Raw genomic sequence first — 13,314 nt, 5'->3', positions numbered from 1 at the left:
CAAGGACACACTCAAGTAGGCCTCTATTTGGTTTGTCTAGCACTCTAGCTGAAACAAATAGCTAGGCAGCTATTTTACCATGCATAGATTCCACAATCTAGCTAGCTTGCCAATATTTTATAATCCACCATCCCGCTCAATCTCAGGATTTGAACTAACAGGGCCTACCGGCCTAGGTAAGTGAACTTACTCAAGCAAGCCAGATTACAAAACGATAGACGACTTTGTTCAGAACATGTGAAATTACACAAGCCATGAAGAAATAAAAGGAAAAAAAACATGACAGTACCATCTCTCCACATCTTAACCTTAGAAACCAATTGCATACTCTCGGCCTACACATAAGCAACTGTTATGAGCATTTCTGTAGCTCCTAACTGGTAAATTTTGAAATGCTAGAGCTAGTTGCCAATTTTTTTGAAGGACGAGAGGAGAAAAGGAGTTCGACACATTCGGAGTTCCAATTCGTCGTGCCCAAGTTAGGCCCAATAGGCCAACAACGAACAACAACAGCACGCCGGCCGGGTCCATGCACCCTATTGGGCCGATGGCCCGATGCCGACAGTTGTCGTCAATCGTTACTCCTTTATTTACCTAGACCTAGTCCACGAACACCATAGGCACGTAACTATGCGGTGGGCCCGCAGCTCTGGAAACCGTCGTGCGACCGGCGTACGGTGCCACCACCAAGTACGAACTGCGACGAGGCACCGGCCATCGACGCATCACGCTCTTCCACTTCCCTTTCCCTCCCTCGCGGCCCTCCCCCCCTCGCCGATCTAACGGGGAACGCGGAGAGGCTTCCCCGCGACTCCACAGCGCCGCTGCTCCCCGCCGCGCCCGCGTAGCGCGCCGCCATGGCCTCCTCGTCCTCCGCCAGGTACGCGAAGCACCGCCGGATCGGGGAGGACGAAGAGGCGGAGGAGGACGAGGAGGAGGCCGAAGAGGAGGTACACACGCTTCCGCTTCCTTCACGCGCTTGCTATCAGTCCGTTTCCGATTTTTTTACCAATAGTGTTTGGTTTGGTGCTGTCGTTGCGTGATGATGGGGACTGGTTTTCGGGTGTACTTACTAGGCTCGTAGCTTGAATTGCTAAAGTTCCTAGGCTACTTTTGGAGAATTTGTACCATGTTTTTGTTGCTAAAGTCTGCTACTATGGGACATATCGATGTATTGGCCGCCAGATCACGGTTCGCGGCTGTGTTGATCAGTTAACTAGTCCATTACTGCCTGTTTATTGTGTTCTGCTTCTGAAGGAGTATACATTTGCACATTTCCTTCTGCAAATTGCTATAAGAGGCAGAACAACATGGTAGTACGTAAGGATCATATGTAACATAACTTTATGATACTTAATTACATAATGTGTGCCTGTCAAACATGCTAATTGCTCAGTAACTTCAGCTTCTGTGCATTGTTGGATACAGTTTGCCACACTGTTTGGATTGATAGCATGTAACTCGCAGTTAATGCTAGTTTTTCTTCACTGTTTCTTTTTGTAAGGCCTACTTTGTGTAGCTCCATACATTTTAGAAGCCAAAATATTGCTGAATCCTTTTGAGCTGAAAATTATCTGTTAATTTATCGTATTTTATTTCTCTCCACAGCTTGAGCGGTTTGATGATTTCACTATTGCTTCATCATGGGAAAGGTATGCAAATCGACTCATACTATCCAATTTTCTTACTCTCGTTTCTCGTCAATTTTACTTATCTGCAAAGGCTTATTAAGATTTTCTTGATCATCTAGGTTTATATCTGAGATAGAGGCTATTTGTCGTCAATGGCTTGCTGATGGCCCGAAGATATTAATGGTACTGCTCTGTCTGGAACCTCATATTCAAGCTTGTGTGCTAAATTGTTGATCTGTTAACTAACATACATTCTTGTAGCAAAAAGGTGCAGAGAGTGTTCCTCCCTTTGAAAACTTATACATGATCAAACGAGAACTGAAACATGGGAAAAGGGTGTATTCTATGGAGTATCATTTCATGAAGTCTGCAAAAGGTGAGTGTATTTATTTAAACTCTAATGCCTTCAGCAAGTTTCTGTGTCATATTATTCTTCTCCAGATAACTTCTGTTTTGTATTTTTCTCACAATCACCAATATCTATCCGTAGGCAAAAACTCATACTGGGATGATGATACACATAGCATGCAGCTCTCGTTCGGAGTTGATGAGTTTTTGGTATGATTTTTCTGTGTTGCATTATACAAGCATAGGCCGTCATACGATTTTTCTGCTGGGTGCATTTATTATTACTTCAAACAATTTTGTGTTTTTTTAGCTTTTAGTCTCTAGTTCCCTTTCAGCATAAAGCAATTGCAATTTCGTCAATGAAAACCACTGAATTATATAGTGCAACAAACTTCTATGTTCCTTTCCAAAAAATTTAGCCAAGCTCTAATAGTGGAGCCTAGTTATTGTGCATAAGCTAGCTTGCATCACCAAACTCAAATCTCATAGTGTTTTTATGTGCTCACAGATGATTGCTCCACTGAGTGCCAGCGGTGTGGTTCTTGATGACCCAGAATCAACTAAGCTTTTGAGTTCTGTAGCAATTGCTCTTTCTAATTGTGGCAGGTGAGTGAGATTTAAAGCTTAGCTTCCCAAACAAGCATTATCAATGTCATTTTACTGAATGGTTGTTGTATTTAGCAATTGGCCAGCATTTGTACCCGTTCATGATCCTTCACGAAAAGCATATATAGGAATTCAGAGCCTGGGAACAGTGTTTACTCGAAGATTTGAAGCTGACCGAATTGGTAGCCAAGTGCCAATAAGACTCATGCATCTGGAGGGGTTACATGAGCTATTTCTATCAAAATTTGTGAGTATCCCCGAAAGCTTCTATCCTTTCGTGATTTTACAAAACTAAAAAGTTACTGAGAAAAAAAAGCCAATATGATGGTTTTTTATAGGAGGGAAAAGATAGCACCGGCAAACTATTATACAACCTGTAGCATTTGAACTTTAGAATATATCTCTTGCTTTTGTTCAATAATTCTGTTCCTCTCTGTCTCCTCTTACTCAACATGCACTACCTGTTCTGTACTGTTTTTTCATGGGTTAACCTTCATTTTTTCTGTTTTGACTTTGGAGGTCCTATCCTCGTCAGATTTTCCAGCCAGGGTAAAGGTTCACTTCTCAATGAAGCTTACCTACAGGACTCCTGAATATGATTATGATAACGAGACTTTAGATTCTGAAGCTACTGAGTCGTTAACTGAAAATGAAGTTGCAAGCCACCCCAAAAAACAATGGGACGATGATTGCCCTTGGGCAGAGTGGTACTCTGCTGAGGATCCTGTGAAAGGTAACTGAAGTCTCATGATTTTGACAAGGAAATTTGAATAAACAACCATAATGGGAAGAGCTGATGTTAGCCATGGGACTGAATCAAAAGGCACAGATCAATGTCAATAAGCTACCAATACTTCCAAATTCCCCCTGAATTATTCCACTTTACACCTAGGCTCTTTCACTATCCAGTAACATGAGGTCTATCCACTTTGATATATACCATCCAGGGTTGATCTAGCATCAGAAGTTACAGTTTTCATTATCCTATTTTAATGGTAGTTACCACTTTTGAATTGAATCACTCCCATGTTTTACATATTAGTACACTGGGTATAGGGGTGATACATAACACAGTTATTAAGATTCACATTTATCTTCTGTCACAAAAAAATATCTTCATGTAGAAGAAAAATCACCCCTTTCATTGCAAAAGTAAATATGGAGGTAAAATATTTCTCGTTCAGTCTTCATACATGATAACAAGAACTCTAACATGGACAAAGAGATAATGTACCTTGCATGCTACAAGGTAGATTTCTTGTGTATAAATTTAGCTATAATAACTAGTTCCACTTGAATGATACGTCTGAGAAATGTTAACTCAATAAGCAGTGATAGTTGCATGTTATACATTGGAATTGATACATATCATGTTTCAATTTTTCCTAGAGGATATTTCAACTTGATGTATATTTGGAAACATGATCCACTTGATTGTGGTAGGTTTTGAGCTGACTGCCATTTGGGGAGAGAGGACATTTGAAGAAACCCTTGAGATGGCTGAAGTGGAAAATGCTTCGTCCTTTGATGCTGATAGCTGGTTTCTTCACCCAGTTGTATCTCAATACATGTAACCTTTTTTATTTGTAAATCCCTTTTTAACTTTCTGGAAGTAATTTCTATTTCATGAAGTATAAGCGTCATATCTATCCATCACTTCAACACTCACCAGTTTGGTGTCTGTTACATAAATAATATATTGTTTCCCCATATGATGGATGCATTTGTTTTAATATATGTTCAAACTTACATTGTAGGGTAGATGATTCTATTGGAAAATTTGTTGGGTTTGCATCCCAGCTACATCTTCTAGTGAATGCGTATGAATCATCAGCGGAGGCGCAGTTTTTGGAAGACTTTGTTGCAGGTTAAGAAGTTGATACGAGTCACTGTACCCTCCAAGTGACCCCAATTATCTTTCTAGCATTTTATTTCTAATTTTAATTTGCCGTGCTAGGTAGCAGATACTTCAGGCCAGGACAATTCAAAATCTACTACTGTGCCTCCACCATCTGTTATTGATCGTGTTATGAAAGATCTTTTCAGTGATGGTATTTATTTATCCTCCTTTTTTCCTGATCAAACTTAGTTACTAAATCAACATGTTATCTATCATAATTGAGTTAATTCACTTATGAAGTTCAATGCTGAAAATCTGAAGATTCCACAATGTTGCACTAGACTGTGAGTATATAAGTAATTGGGCTGATTCATATGGTACTTTTTGCATGCTATTCAAATATTAGCACCTTGCAAAGCTTCTATTTAAAATCTATGTAATTGAAGTAATCAGTTAATTAGAGTCTGAGAATGATCTGCTAGCCTTTGCAGACAGTGAATTACTCCTGAACTCATGCTACACTCTTTGTGCGTTCATGGTTTGGCAGCGTTGGGAGTTGTAGTTCAGCAGTCTAAATGGATGGGTCTATCTTGCTTGATCTGATAGTCATCTAGTTCTGGTCCTGTGACTTGCATCCCAGTTTCCTTTCTAACATCCTCAGCTTGTGTGCAAGCTTCATGAGCTGCTGACCATAAAAGGGATGCCAATGCCACCTTTTGAGGTTGTAGACAATGATTGGTATTATTGGATTCAGAAACTCGAACTTAACTAGCAATAATGAAATGACATTACTTGATAGATGGATCATGATATTTCATGAAATTTCTGCACCTTTCTTTTCGAATCCATTTTGAGAATCTAATAAACTCTTTATGTTTCTGTTTAACAGAGGCTGGAAACTCAAACTATATGGAAGCAGAAAACAAGTATACCCGTGCTATGAGAGGCGCACCTGCAGATTCACTTTTTGGCCAGTTCTGTTTGCATGCACTTTGGTTTGGCAACTGCAATATACGTGGTCTGTGTTATGTGCTGTTTTTTCCTTTTTGATTTCTATTTTTTTGAGAGCTTTATTGATAAAAGACTTGATTGTTATGCCAGCAATTGCTGTATTGTGGATTGACTTTGTACGTGAAATTCGTTGGTGCTGGGAAGAATCGGAAAGATTGCCTAGGATGAAAAGCAGTTCGACCATTGATCTCTCCTCTTGTCTTATCCACCAAAAGTTACAAATGGTAACATCAATACTTTTCCCATGTCTTTAGGGTCACATCTCCTTATAAGATTATAGCAGTCATAGAAAATGTTATTTATTTATTTATATTGTTGCTCAGTATACTAGTTTAATGATTTTTAAAAAGAATACATGTATCATAGTACTTCTAGCATGTCTGTTTCTTCACTGGGCTCAGCCAACACATGCTCTCAGCTATGCCCGTGTCATGCCTCCGTTGTGTGCTTGACCTATACAATGCCCTCAATTCCAAGGCAGTATGGATGCTCCAATGTGGCTACCATCATGTCTTTGCCACTATGCTCAACACAGCTTAGGGCACCTCCAGTGTGCAAATCGATTTTACTGTGCAAAACCTGTAGGGTGTCAGAGAATTCGATAGCCACAGTGTGGGTATCGATTTATTGGGACCTATACTCAGTTAAACAAATGCAAAACTGTGTCAGGCGCTTCGTTCCTAGCCACTCAATGCCAAAGCTGACACCTTCTACTGCCAATTTCGATTATTGTATTTGTTTGTGTGGCTTGCGGTTCGAACTGTGTTGGAAGGTCGATTTCAGCATCTGACACATATGAGTCGACCGCTCCAGTGTGTAAAATTCGATTCTCTCACTCCACGGTTCGTTTCAGAGCAACACTGGAGCTGCCTTTACAATGCTGTCCTTGAATTGCGCTCCTTGTGGCAAAAATCAGTCACTACGCATCAGTTCTATATACTAGAAAGATCCATGCAATATTCATTTTGTTACTCTAACAAGGTATACAGTCTCATGGGTTTTCACTTGTTTCTGCAAGCTGCTGTTTGTCGAATGATGCAACTATTTTCTCACACCTCTTTCACATCTAATAAATTTAGCATTGATAAGCTATTTGTTACTTATCTTATGAGTGGAGTATTAAGTTTTGACAAATAGAAACATGTTTTAAAAATTCGGTCCTTCATTTTTTTGGGCGACTGTTTTTCCAGCATATTTTAAGCAGTTGTGTCTTTTGCTTTTTCTTCTGGAAAGCTTGCGATATGCATTGAGAGAAAGAATTCACTGAACCGTGAGAAAGGTGCTGGCCACAAAGATGAAACTTCAACTACTACGGTAGTATACTGTCAGCCACTGTTTTTATTTGGAATTTAAAATAATTTGATGCTAACTCAATAGTTTAAAAACAGGCCATCACCAAAACTCGGAAAGGATCAGCTGGTGTTGTGCCTAAAATGATGCTCCTGAATACATTTCAGGAAATGCATGCTCCATATACTCAGGTTCTGGCTGCGCTCTTCTTCAGATTTATTATTGCGATCCTCATGCACCGCCTTATGTTTCCATCAGTTCCTTAGGATGCACCTTTGATGACCGAAGATATGCATGAAGAAAGGCTTCACGCAGCTGAAGCTTTTGGCAATGCCATTGTAAGTTCTTGAACTTGCTCTTTGTATGCATGAATGTTCAAATCCTTTCTGATACATAGATTTATCTGAACAACTACAGTAAGCTCAGTTAGTTGGATGGATATATGCACTACTAACTCTATTGCATAAGTCAGCCTACCTAAATCAGATAAGATTTTCATAGCATTCATCTGTTCCCGCAGGGTCTATCTGGTCAACTGGAAAGGGATATATTATCTTCTGGTAAGATTTTCTGGGGACAGCATGACATTACATTTGTTACATGATGTGTTATTAACTTATTATTTCTAGAGTCTATCTTCAGAAATTTTCTTTATTTCGTCTGATTTATGAGCAATGGCTATGATAGGATTTCTACTTTTCCTTTTTGTTACTAGTATTGTAGAACTTCTTCATTTGCTACTAATCAGAAAACCCTGTTTCTTGCTTAGATATGTCTGCTTTTAAAGCTGCAAACCCAGACGCCGTCTTTGAAGATTTTATTCGGTGGCATTCACCTGGTGACTGGGTGAGTGATTACAAAGCAGATGGTAGTTCAGGCTGGCCTCCTAAAGGAAAGCTTTCTCAGCGTATGTCTGAACATGGGAATGTGTGGCGCAAAATCTGGAATGATGCTCCACCATTGCCTGTATCCGAACAGAAGTCGCTGCTTGATCCTGTTCGGGAAGGAGAAAAGGTGATTCGTTGTTTCTTATCCATGTGTTGGTGATTTCATCATCATATAAGAAGGCATGTTGGCATCGCTACTAATTATGGTGGCTCTTCAATTGTAAATGGCAAATGTAATTACTAATAATGTGTAATTTGAAGGTTTCAGTTATTAATATAAAGAAAATTACAAATTAATCAGCACATGTTTTCTTTTAACTGGAAATGGACTTTTTTGAACTGCATGAGGTTGGTTCTCTTTTAAAGTTGGAACCATGATCTTCATTACTATTATTTAACATCTTAGTATCTTACTGTAGATAAAATAATAGCATGCTGCTTATTGAGCTTTTCATATATGTGATACACAGGTGCTTCATTACCTTGAAACTTTGAGGCCACAGCAGCTCCTTGAGCAAATGGTGTGCACTGCCTTCAAATCATCAGCTGATATCCTGAACAAGACCACATATGGTGGCTTCAAGTTAATGAAGACTAAAATGGATCAGCTATATGCCACAATGGCGTCAACACTGAAATCTCTTCAAGGTACTACTAACTATACTTGTCATACGGCTGTGTGTATAGACTTGCATTTTAAAGGAAGTACCAATGGATTGATTTTCACAGGAGACCTTTCATTTGTCTAACAATAGAACCAACAGACAGTTTGAAATGTCACATGCATTTAAGAGTTTTTCTGTGAAGGTGCAGCTTTAAAACACAGCCCAAGGATTATTGGCTGCCGGGCAAATAAAATATTTAACTTGTATGCCAGCAGGCCTTTAGGGACTAGAGAACTTCCAGGATGTTGAGCACTGGCCACTGGCATGAATACTCAGGCTGTTGTTTTTAACAGGAAATTCTGACATCAGTGATTTGGCTGGAGACCTGAAACGGCTTTGTCAAGTTTTTGAGCACATCGAGAAGTTGCTGATTCTTGCTGCTTCCGTCTATAGGAAGCTTATAGATGCTCCACGACTGGCGCAAGCCGTTTTTGCTGACTATTTCAACTACTATCTTCCGAAAATGGGAACTACTTTGGAAAGCATTTGCTATGAGAAGGTAAATGCTATGTTCTTTACCCTTATTTGTTACACACACTATCATTTACATGAACAGAGTTGATGAACTAAAATGTTCATATGTTGAATTAATTTGCTCCATTGCTTACATCCTAAAATTGCGGATTGGTGGAGTTCTTATATCAATTATATAACAGTTTACTAGATACTAAAAACTGAAGGTTTCCATAGTACTCCCTCCATTCACTTTTGAAACTAATTAGCTTGTCAGATCATATATTGAAAAACAGAGGGAGTATGAAGATATTGCTCTACCACATAAGTCTCCTCCGAGCAGGTGATAGTCATTAGTCATTAGTCATTACATATTAGGATACAACCACATCACAACTCCTGATCTGTATAACAGTAAACTGCAAACTTTTCTGTCACGCTGTTTTTATCAATTTTTCAGCCATATCATGTTGGTGTGGACTAGAGATATTTATTCATTCCAACGTGCTTCTTTTCCTTCTTTTTTTTAAACTTCATTCAGAATCTTCAATTTTCTAAGACTTCATCTGAGGTTATTCTATTAGTTTCTTGCTGTGCCCAGGCTCGGTCATTGTTTTCTTTTGCCAGCAAATTTTCTGAGGCCATTTTCCTAATTTCCTTTTAACATATTCTATGGTAGGAGTTCACCACTAAGGAAAAGGTGGGGATGCATGAGAGAGATGCTGTATCAAACCTGTTTCCTCCCCCTACTGCTAATCAGTCATGGAGGAAGGTTTTGAGCATGGGAAATCTTTTGAATGGCCACGAACCACTGCAAAGGGAAATCATATTCTCGGTCCAGGAGAGAATAAGCAACGGTCACTATTCGAGCCCAACCCCATTATGTACTGATGATGAGCAGATCCAGACACATAGGATGTATATATCTGGGACATCTAATGATCTTTGGGTTGCATTGTCTGTGACATCCTGGGATTGAGCTGCGCATCTGTACAGGAGAATCGTTTGAATCGACAGTTGGTGCAGATCTACCAGTGGACAATAGCTGGCGGGGGCACAGTTTTGATAGCAAATAAAAGTATCAAATCCTCGCCCACGAAAAATATTACCAGGATCTGCGTGACTGACGTGCTGTGGCCAAGTTTCCTGAGAGCTGTAGGCCTGTATCTTCGTGCCGTGAGCTGAGTGAAATCTCTGATTTGGCTTTGCTATAGGGCATTGTTTGGAATGGACTTTTGGAAGTCGCAATTTAGATATATGCGGCGGGGCGAGGTGTACCACATTGGTTGTCTTGTTTCAGTTGTATACGAGTGATACGGAGGTAGTTGTACTTGGAACACAGTTTCTTTTTGTAACATACTCGAAACACATTGATTGACCGTTTCTTTGTGTGATGTGATGTGGTGCATGATTTACGTTGCATTCAACTCTTGGTATGCTCGCGTTCCACCGAGCCATATGATCTCATTCCCATCTAGGTAGCTGATCTTGCACGAAGACTGCACAGAATAACTGAATAACTACGCTACCCTTAAACCTTTAAGGACATAACCAAACGTTTCTTCCAGTTCTCCGTGCCATGAACAACGGAATCTTGCCCCTCCTTCTGGGGTGATTTTAAGGGACTTCCTGCTAGTTCCTACTCAAAAAAGACACCGAGAATTTCTATACGAAATACTTTGCTCCAAACGGAGCCTCACGTCAAACAGCCAGTTGATTCTCAATTTCTCACCCACGAGGCCATAAGCAAAGAGCAAACCAGATCAGACTATGATTAAGCAGCAAAGCAGCTTAGTGCATCATTACTTCTGTACGACCTACTACGGCCAACCATAATATGTAATCTGGACAGTGACATGCAACTGCCTATGTCCACGTGCCTCAAACGAGCACACCGTGCAGTATCAGTTTTCATCGTCTGGGAGCCGCATCCTAATCTTGCTGTCCATTCCCCTCCTCTTCAGCAGTCGCAAGCTCGATGCCGCCGGAGTTGTAAGTGACGCCGTTGCGCGCCACCACGGTCTCAAGCGCCACCGGCGGTTGCACCAGCCCCTCGCAGACCTTTGGAGGACTGCCCTTGTAGGCCTTGCAGACGTAGGCTTCGAAGTTCTCGTAGTCCTGAAACGAAAACATGTTTTTTCAGGAAAAGAAACGAACTTGATCAAAAGTCGCGCAAGGCCAAGTGAGCCGCGAGTGGAGCTGAACTTCGGGTGGAACTTGCCTCAAGCAGCGGCTGCCCGTCGACTACCACCCACGGGACGTAGCGGTGCGGCGGCACGAGAGCGTCGGTCTGGTTCGCGTACTTGAGCTCAAGCTGGAGGGAATGAACGAGATGCAAATTAACACAGTGATCAGTACTAACAAGTGATGGGATAAAGTTGAGCATCAGCATAAGCTAGCTGGCGAAGATCGAGAATGAACCTTGTGACCCTGTTCGCTTTTGTAGCATTCAGTAACGACCTCCGGGGCAAGCCCCAGCTTCTGGAAGCAGGACTCCCACTCCTTGTACTGGCGCTTCACCACCAGGTCCTCCACGCAGTAGATGAAACGGAAATGCACGTCCTGCACACAGCAGCAACGGTAATTAAGGATACACATTGAGCAGCTGTGAGTTCTAAGAGTCCCAACATTTGGAGCAAAAGGCTGCAGAGATGTTGTCAATTTGAGCCGGGAGCTTTGAGGAATGAGAACAGAGTACGGTAGCATGTTTATTCGTTGATAACAAATTCACTGTGATCAATTGATCGTCGTATTGTGTAGTGCTGTTCTATCCGGTGCGTTTTGCACTAGTTCTTTCATGATAAAGCACAAATGAGCAGCAGAGTGTATGAGGCGAGAGGAATTACCAAATCCGGCCAGGCGTCGATGGCGCAAGCTTCCACGGTGTTGAGCAGGCACTCGTACGGACCATGCTGCAAGAAGCATCAGCTCAGCAGTGTTAGAATCAGCAATTACTCCTAATGCGAGACGAGAACATTAACAAACAGAAAGTAATCCCCAATCATGTCTCGGATCACCAAGCACTACTGCGAGAAATCGAGACCCAAGAGACCAAGCGAAGAACAAGTCAACCACAACTCGGGAGTAGGAACGAAATTGCGCGGGGCTAGCGCGCCTTACCTGGCACGAGATCTCGCCGCCGGCGTGGACCCTGGCGTTGCCGTAGGGGACGAGCGTGAGGTCGACGGCGTCGAGGAGGCCGTCCTCGAAGACCCTGGCGAGGCGGTCCACCACGAAGCGCGCCGAGTAGGGGCACAGCGACTCGTAGTAGAGCGCCACGGCCACCTTCTCCGGCCCCTCGTCGCCGGCCGCCGCGGCCGGGGAGGACGCGAGCAGGAGGAGGAGGAGAGCGGGGACGGCGAGGCGGGCGGCCATCGGGCGGGATCGCGATGCCGACGCGAAGGTCGCCGCGGTGAAGTGGAGTGAAGTGAGGAGGTGATGCGGGGAGGTGGAGGTGGAGGCTGCCCCACGAGGCGTATTTATCGGTGATTAGCGCGAGGCGGGTGGCCACGTGCGACGCGCGCCGTTATTATTACCAGAACGTGGGCCCAATCTGGCTGCCACGTGGGACGCCGTGGGACCCTGCGGCAGCAACCGTGCGCCCACGGGTTGGGCCTGGGGCTCGTGAACATGGACGTTATCCTGGACGAAATGCTCTGCTCTCGCGCAAAGCGTAGACTGAGCAATAGCAAGCTAGCCCAAGCGAAAGTAACGTACGCGTGCAAGGCGATTTGTACTGGTACACGTAAGGTCGTAAGCAACTGACAACTACGGAGAGTGTGAGCGTGGCGTGTGAAAAATGGCATGTCTATGAGCTAAAAGAGAGAGTGCAAGGTCTCAGTGGAGCTTGGGTTGCACGGGCTAGCATTTTAGGAACGGTAACATGGGGGGGGGGGGGGCGCGGACCTGAAATCAAGACCACTTTCCAATTCGTCAAGGGACCCGGCTGCCATTAGCAGACGGCGGTTGCAGATCGTGCTTACCCTACCTCAATTAGGAATTAGCTAGCGCAGTGCGCTCCGCGCACAGCTTCCATTTACGGTCACGGTTGAGCGAGATTACTGGCTTTTGCTTTGTCGTGTAAAAGAAGACGGCACTGTCTTTAACTCTTTATCGATGTGCGTGTTCAGAACTTCAGATTCGCACCCACCCACACACCCTACGCTGTGGGCGCTAGCTAATGTGCCACGCTTAAACTACCACCACCGAGTGCCAAATCCTGTACTAATTCCCCACCCCACAGACGCAGACACGGACACAGTTTGATTGGGCCTCAGTTTTTACCTGGCAAGAGATGTCGCCGTTGGCTCCGATGCGGGCGTTGCCGTAGGGGACGAGCCGGAGGTCCACGGCTTCGATGAGCCCGTCCTCGAAGATCCCCGCGAGGCGGTTCACCATGAACCGCGAGCAGTAGGGGCACAGCGACTCGTAGTAGAGCTCCAGGGAGACCTTCTCCGCGCCCTCCACGGCCGCCGGCGACCGCGGCAGGAAGGCGCCGCCGGCGGCGAGGAGGAGGAGCGCGACCGGCAGGAGGAGACGCCGGGGGCGGGGAGCAATCATGCTGCCCGGGAGGCGTCCGCGTG

General features: G+C 43.5%; 1 protein-coding gene and 1 pseudogene across 3 annotated transcripts; one reads left to right on the top strand and one right to left on the bottom strand.

Annotated features, from left to right (window-relative positions):
• The first annotated feature begins 626 nt into the window (after window positions 1-626).
• On the top strand, window positions 627-10,146 carry LOC112873978 (rab3 GTPase-activating protein catalytic subunit). Of its 3 annotated transcripts, none has more exons than XR_003224865.1 (21): window positions 627-950; window positions 1,609-1,652; window positions 1,751-1,814; window positions 1,893-2,007; window positions 2,122-2,189; window positions 2,488-2,585; window positions 2,661-2,832; window positions 3,105-3,318; window positions 4,029-4,155; window positions 4,343-4,452; window positions 4,550-4,636; window positions 5,315-5,443; window positions 5,527-5,660; window positions 6,670-6,750; window positions 6,825-6,917; window positions 6,993-7,064; window positions 7,247-7,286; window positions 7,496-7,740; window positions 8,084-8,261; window positions 8,672-8,777; window positions 9,411-9,443. XR_003224865.1 is itself a non-coding variant. In XM_025937101.1 (21 exons), exons 1-21 carry the CDS (start codon window positions 858-860, stop codon window positions 9,708-9,710), a joined length of 2,670 nt encoding a protein of 889 aa, XP_025792886.1. In that variant the 5' UTR covers window positions 653-857; the 3' UTR covers window positions 9,711-10,146. The 3 variants fall into 3 exon arrangements, 2 of the variants coding, with proteins under 2 accessions (XP_025792886.1, XP_025792887.1); XM_025937101.1 differs by having other exon boundaries at window positions 653-950; window positions 8,572-8,777; window positions 9,411-10,146; XM_025937102.1 differs by lacking the exon at window positions 627-950 and having other exon boundaries at window positions 1,618-1,652; window positions 1,900-2,007; window positions 8,572-8,777; window positions 9,411-9,710.
• A 247-nt stretch (window positions 10,147-10,393) lies between these two features.
• Window positions 10,394-12,553, bottom strand: LOC112873979 (annotated as a pseudogene).
• Between the last annotated feature and the right edge of the window lie 761 nt (window positions 12,554-13,314).

Source organism: Panicum hallii, chromosome 9 (genome assembly GCF_002211085.1).
Source record: "Panicum hallii strain FIL2 chromosome 9, PHallii_v3.1, whole genome shotgun sequence".
Classification (NCBI taxonomy): domain Eukaryota; kingdom Viridiplantae; phylum Streptophyta; class Magnoliopsida; order Poales; family Poaceae; genus Panicum; species Panicum hallii.
This window is presented reverse-complemented; position numbering and strand designations above follow the sequence as displayed.